The 7,052-nt window shown below is 41.3% G+C and overlaps 1 protein-coding gene across 1 annotated transcript; it reads left to right on the forward strand.

Annotated features, from left to right (window-relative positions):
• Window positions 1–137: 137 nt before the first annotated feature.
• Window positions 138–6,919, forward strand: LOC127655954 (zinc fingers and homeoboxes protein 1-like). The gene is made up of 3 exons (XM_052144051.1): window positions 138–431; window positions 842–1,105; window positions 2,532–6,919. The coding sequence occupies exons 2-3, from the start codon at window positions 946–948 to the stop codon at window positions 4,865–4,867; spliced, it is 2,496 nt and encodes an 831-aa protein (XP_052000011.1). The 5' UTR covers window positions 138–431; window positions 842–945; the 3' UTR covers window positions 4,868–6,919.
• Window positions 6,920–7,052: the final 133 nt, after the last annotated feature.

Below are 7,052 nucleotides of genomic sequence, written 5' to 3' on the forward strand. Positions count from 1 at the left end.
TGCACTGAACCTATACAAAGTCCTACATGAGTTTCCTAATTTATTAGCATCCAAATGTTAAGCGTTATCACCGGCTTTACGTGACGGCCGGGAGTCGCCTGGCGATGACGTCACGACGTGTAACACTGACAGCGGTGACGCCTTGACATTAAAAAACTGCCATTAAAATGAGCGCAGATGATTATTGTGTTCGCTCATAAACACCCGCACAGTCCCGCCAGCTCTAATATTAGTGGCGCATAGACAAAACGGAGAAAATCATCCTGATTGGCGTCGCAACTGTCCGGTCCAGTCAGGGTTTTTTCACCTCTGCATGCGGTGGGTTTCGATGCGTCTCGCCCTCTCTTCCTGCAACTGAACCGGTGGATACTCGCAGCCAGAGCCACTATCTGAAACAACTCCCGCGGCTGGTGTTGAGAGGGGACCCTGTGGTGAGTTTCAGCGCATCCTAACAGCTCCCTCACAAACAATTACCAGAGCGTACTATGGTATTTTTTTCAAATAATCTAGGGGTACCATGTAAATATCAAAGTGCATGAATATAGTAGATGTACATGGATGGGCCACTCCCTTACTAACAAAAAATAGCAGAAAGTACGATGCTATTACTATGGTATTTTAGATAGTGCACCATGGTAATTCCATGGCGTTTAAGCACCTTGGGGTACCACATACTATATACTATAATGGAAATTGCTCTAATAGTTAACAGATCACAGAAGACGCCACACTGTGGATGGATGTGTGAATGTTGATAATAGAATTATAAGTCAACTGTCCCATGTTTACAACAACTAGTTTCTTGTGTGTGTGTGAGAGTTATTGTTTTTCTGTCTTTCAGGATGTTGAGCTGCGCTCTTGGAATAGGACAAATGTTTAGCATGTAAATCAAACCTCCTGGAGGTTTTCAGCCAGTTCAGTCTCTTTTTCACACTCGCAAGAACAATGTCGAGCAGAAGGAAGTCCACCACCCCCTGCATGGTGCTTCAGTCAGATGGTGTAGAGCAGGATCCAGATATGGAGGCCCTGGAAGGGAATGTAGGAGCTGAAAGTATGGCAGACGGTCCTACAGAGGGAGCAGTGGTTCCCATGGAAACAGAGACAGGTGAGTTGTATCTTGGGCTCATATTTATCAGAAAAGCACTTTGTCCTAACCGGGCACAACAGAAATGTTACTTGTTGCTGGAAACTACTACTGTTTATATTTAAAAGTGAAAGTGTTGCTAAAATCACAGCCAAACAGAATGTTGTTGATGTTTAATAGTCAGCCATGTTAAGCAGGATTTTGGACCAATGAGTTTTGCTGTGGGCAAGGCCAACCATCACTAGGCATGTGACGGTATTCGGTTATATGGTATATCATGGTAATTAACATGCACAGTATTGTTGTTGTGGGCACTTCAAAATACCGTAAATCTAGAGAACCTTGTAGCCTTTCAGCATTTTTCTGAACGCACAGTAGTATTTTCCATCAACAAATCAAGATTCACAATATGTGTATGCGGCATAAATGACACATGCACACTCTGATGTAAACAAAACCAATGTGGACAAGAAGACTGGCTGAAGGAGGAACACACATATAAGGTAAGTTGTGACAGTTCTGCTCTTTTTCCAAACTGTTTTTGAAAAAGAGGCAACACTCTGAAAGACAACTAGCTAAGTGACAACTAAGATGACAAAAAGTGAACTTGTTGCCATTTGCAGATAATGTGTAACTTGCTGTCAAGTGGCCAAACAGTAGTTTGCTAAAACTTGGCTAGTTACACGGTAACTTCTATACTAGCAACTAAAATACAGTTGTAATCAGCTAAAACTAAGTCCTGTAATTATAATGGCAATGTGGCACAATGATGATTTCAATTTTAAGTTTAGTATTACAATCGTAGGTTTCCATACAGTGTAAGGGAACTTGGGTTCATTAAATTTGTAGCTTGCTATCAAAAAAAAACATGCATTCATTTGTTAAAAATGTTTAGGGTTCTTTTCAAAGTTATTTTGTTTTCTGATAGTTTTAAAGGCCAGTTTGGTTTTGAAGAAAGTAAACTTCTTATATAAAGTTTATCTTTTAACCAGTTTTTGTAATGTAATTCAATACCATTATAATACCATGTACTGTGATTTAAAAGCTTATCGTGATGTGAAAATTTGATACTGTCACATGCCTACCCAGCACATCACAACAAAAAAGAAACCAAGCGAACAACAGAATGTCTTGTTGCCCACCGCTGTTTATGGTCACAGCTAGTTAGGGCAAAAAATTAGGGTCTCCCATTTCGCCATCCGACTGGGGTCCATCTGGGCATAAAAGTACAGGACAAATAGAGATGTGTTTTGATTTAAATGTGGAACAAATCTTTTTTAATCTTCATATATGGGACTGTTCCATATTTTAGGAGAAGGGTAGCAACCCTTGTAGGCACCTTAAGCATCAGTGTACGACACTTGCATAACTGTGCAAGTCATACAAATTTGACCTCTTTTGCATTCTCAAATAGCAATTATAATGAAAACTTTTACTGTCCTTACAGAATATGAGGGGTGCCATTTCGCAAGTGAGGATTGTTGTTCTTCTGGAAAACGCTCCGGGCAATCATCGATAGATCAGCCCATCTCTGATCTGACTGCTGAGGGTGTTTTTTTGCAGACAGAGATTGAAGACAGTGATGACCCCTCAGTTTCTGGCATCTCTCTCAGCAAGACTCCCATAATGAAAATGAAAAGCAAGTCTGAACCCAAGAGAATAGCTATGTCTCTTAAAGGCACAAGTGAAAGTGAGACAGTGGCTGAAAGTGAGATGGAACTGGAGCCGTTAGAAGCATCGGTCATTGGCACGTCAATGGCAGGAGAGCTGCTGAGCCCATTTCTCGCTGATTCCGTAAAGCCCAGTGTTCTTTTCAACATTTCAAACCCTGTGGTTGCAGATCAGAAGAAGCTGGTGATGAACTCTGCAACGGTTATTCCGGCTGGCCTGGCCCAGGTTCTTTCTGCCTTGCAGGCCCAGCAGAGTGCTCAAGCACAACTTCTAATACCTGTGAGCAGTATTCCCACCTACAATGCTGCCATGGATACCAATGCAGTCCTGGTTAACACTTATAAGAAGTTCCCATACCCGTCAGTCTCGGAGATCATGGGACTTGCAACCCAGACCAAGTTCAGTGAGGAGCAGATCAAGATCTGGTTTTCTGCTCAGCGGCTGAAGCATGGTGTTAGCTGGACCCCAGAGGAGGTTGAGGAAGCCAGGAGAAAGCAGTTTAATGGCACAGTTCACACAGTGCCCCAGACCATCACGGTCATCCCGGCTCATCATCTCTCAGCCACCAATGGCCTGCAGTCCATTCTTCAGACCTGCCAGATTGTTGGGCAACCAGGTTTGGTTTTGACCCAGGTTGGCACAGCAAACAGCCTCCCAGTGTCCACCCCAATAACGCTGACTCTAGCAGGAATGCCCAATCAGAGCCAGACACCCAAGATCGCAACCAATCAGACAAGCCCTGTACTTAGTGAAACTAAGAGAGCGACTACAGTTCAACCCCCATCTTTGACCCCTCAGGAAAACTCTGCTCTCAGTGCTGACCACTTTGGCCTGCGGCCTAAGAAATCCAAGGAACAGCTGGCTGAATTGAAAGCAAGTTATCTGAAGAATCAGTTTGCCAGTGATGCTGAGATAGCTAGACTGATGAATTTAACCAACCTCACTAAAGGAGAAATCAAAAAGTGGTTTAGTGACACCCGATACAACCAGCGCAATTCTAAGAACAACCATGCCTTCCTCTCTAATGACAATCCCAGGAGCAATAGCAGTGCCACCATTATTATCGATTCCAGTGACGAAACACCTCAGTCTCCAATGCCATCACCCATCAAAGAGAAGGAGACACGCTCCAAGACCTGGAACCCATTCCCAGACTTCACGCTGCAGAAATTTAAAGAAAAGACCCCAGAGCAGTTGATCGTCTTGGAGGAAAGTTTTCAAAAATGCGACATACCAACTGATGAAGAGCTCAGTCGACTGAGGGCCGTGACAAAGCTCACCAGACGAGAGATCGATGCCTGGTTTACTGAAAAGAGAAAATCCCCGGCAGCAGAGACCTCAGAGTCGAAAGCAGATGGTGAAATATCCCAAAAGAAGGGCAGCCAAACTCCTCCTGGGGGTAAAAGGATGATCAAAGAAAAGGTTAGTAAGAAAACTCCAGAGCAGCTACACGTTCTGAAGACTGCATTTGTACGCACCCAGTGGCCCTCCACAGAAGAATACGACCAGCTGGCTGAGGAGAGTAAACTGCCTCGCTCCTACATTGTCAACTGGTTTGGTGACACACGCTATGCCTGGAAGAACGGCAACCTAAAGTGGTATTTTTACTATCAAAGTGGAAACATCAATGGCAGCAGAAACCGAAAACGAAGGATTCGCAATCGCGGTTGGGGGAGAACACGTACTAGAAAACCAAAGAAGCATACAGAATCAGAGAAGGCATTACCAATAAAGTTCAAGTCTGGGAGAGAAATTCTGAAGGAATACTACTTGAAGCACAAATTCCTGAATGAACAGGACCTGGATGAACTGGTTGCCAAGACTAACATGAGCTACGAGCAAGTGAGAGAGTGGTTTGCGGAGATTCATCGGAAGGAGGAAATGGGTACCAACCCTTTTGAAGATAAAACAGGAAATAAAGAGCAAGATGAGGAAGAGGAGGAATCACAGGGCGAAAATGAGACCACAATTGAGGAGCAAGGACCTTCTGCAATGGGAGATGTTGATGGTGATGACGATGATGATGAGGAAGACACAGATGACAGTGATACATGGGAGCCTCCGCAGAGCATTCAGAAAACGTTGGCCTCGTCCGAGGATCTGTCTCTTTGAATTGGGTTCATTTTGGTTAAAGGTTGGGAGTGGCCAAGTGTCCTTGCAAAACGATTATTGTGGTAAAAAGCTCATGAGTACATGCCCTCCTTCACTGCACCAATTCTGCTGACATTTTCCATAGCTTCACTTAAAGTTGGACAAGGTCCTTTGATCATAAATGTTTTGGAGAATGACTTCAGTGCACATGTTTGTATTTAGAAATTCATGTGATGCATGAACAGCATTTCTCTCTGCGGCTCTGAAGTGCATTGATAACTCGAGCCCTTAGATCATCTTGACATTTTCATGCATATAATTTGAGCTGATTTTAATGTCTACCAGAATTGATCTGCACCTTAAACTTTGCACAAGCAAAGATAACCTATTCGAAGCCTCTTTGCAGGGTGGAAATTTCCTGATTTCTAAGGTGGCTTTTCCTGTCAATGGAGTCAAATGGAATTTCCTTAGTGCCAAAGGTATTTTTTTTTTTATGGTTCCCTGCGCTATGGACCGAATAGCTAATTAATGGAATATGCATGAATACGTTGTCATCTGGACAGAAACACACAAGAGGCACTTTGGTGACCTCTATAACGTGCTGATCTAAACCAGCCACATTATTTGTGTAGCAGTTAAAGGGGTGTGATCAAACAAAATGTTCAATTTGAGTGACTACGGTGTTTCATCACTCTTTCCCAGTGTTTTTATTGTGCACAATGGAAATTTCCATTGCCTGGATATTTGAGGTACAGGACAGTACATCCAACAGGAAGCTGAAGATAGATTTCTACATACAATACAGAGCTGTAGCCTTTTGTTCCTTTTCACTGCCATAATGTTGGTCATCTTCACACAATAACGGATTGAAATAGTACATGAAGAAAATTATTTTGTGGAAATGTCAGTGCTTGTGATAAATAGGAGATTGTGACTAATTTACTGCTAACATGCTTTTCAACTGGACTGTTTTCAAGTATTTTCTAAAATTCAATGGGAACATGGAAAATTTTAGTTTTATTTTATTACAAGTTTTTGCAATTAGCTGTTCATGGAAATTAAGCTGTCAAAGATGGTCATCAGTTTTTTTTTGTTGCTTATTTTGAGGGATTTTTTTGTTTTTTAAACATCAAAGAACCATTGATAAATAATTACCCTGTGGGAAGATATAATTGAACTTTTTAATTATAATAATGCTTGTGCATGAATGCAGAGCACTATAACAGGTACTTAAAAAAGGACCCCTGTGTAAGACATTCAGTGTCTCCATTATATTTGCATGCGTCAGACATTGAGAATAACGATGAACAGTTTTTGAATTTGTACATATACCTTCACGCTCTACGAGTAAGTCTACAAAAGCATTTTATAATCTTGTATTTACGGTGAAAATGAGTTTCTCTTTTAAACAAGTGGGTTGCTTGTAATGCGATCATTCAGACAATTATTTTGCAGTTTTTCAGACCGATATTTACGGATTTTTAAAAGCTCTTTCTTTACATATTTTTGACTTGCTTGCAACCCTGAACTTATTCCCTATGAAAACTGTAGTATAGTACAGGCGAGAGGTCAAAGGTGCCTCCGTGAACATGGTAAGTACTGTTTGAACAAAATAGCACACACAAACTTGGTAACATGCGTCCTCTCCACTGTTAATAACTGCTCATTTCATGTTTTCTGTAGAGTTTGAGAACCTGCTACTGGGATCTTGCTTTAACTGAATGCATTTAATTGCAGAATCAAATCACAGTTGAATTTTTGTCACTAATCGTGTTAAACTGCCAGTGTATTTCTAAAAGGTTATGAAAGTAGTCTGGCTGTTACTAGGCTCTGTAAAACAAAATTTTACATGCACAAATAATAATAAAGATCTGGAACCATCATGGATTGTGATTTGAAACTCATGACGGGCCTGAACTGAAGATGCCCTGCTGTGGTGGGCTATTTCCCATAGCCACAGACCTTGTGCAATGCTTTTAATTTAATTGAACTGTTTTAATAGGCTTTTGCTTGTTTAAGACTAAATATATATTTTCTACTTGTTTGAGGACAACACAATAAATTTGGATGAAAAACAATTGATACTGTCTACTTTATTTTCAATTCAGGGTTGGTTCAGGTTGGAGTCCTTATCACATTCAATCTCTGAATGTTAAAATTATATTGATAAGTGATATAAACTACTGTGAGACAAACCAGGAAAATA

Source organism: Xyrauchen texanus, chromosome 15, assembly GCF_025860055.1.
Source record: "Xyrauchen texanus isolate HMW12.3.18 chromosome 15, RBS_HiC_50CHRs, whole genome shotgun sequence".
In the NCBI taxonomy this organism is placed as follows: Eukaryota; Metazoa; Chordata; class Actinopteri; order Cypriniformes; family Catostomidae; genus Xyrauchen; species Xyrauchen texanus.

Bases quoted from the DNA above. Each gene is read 5' to 3' on its own strand.
- LOC127655954 (XM_052144051.1), top strand. From the start codon at position 946: ATGTCGAGCAGAAGGAAGTCCACCACCCCCTGCATGGTGCTTCAGTCA. The intron at 1,106-2,531 runs GTGAGTTGTATC...CTGTCCTTACAG, and splicing joins TCCCATGGAAACAGAGACAG to AATATGAGGGGTGCCATTTC.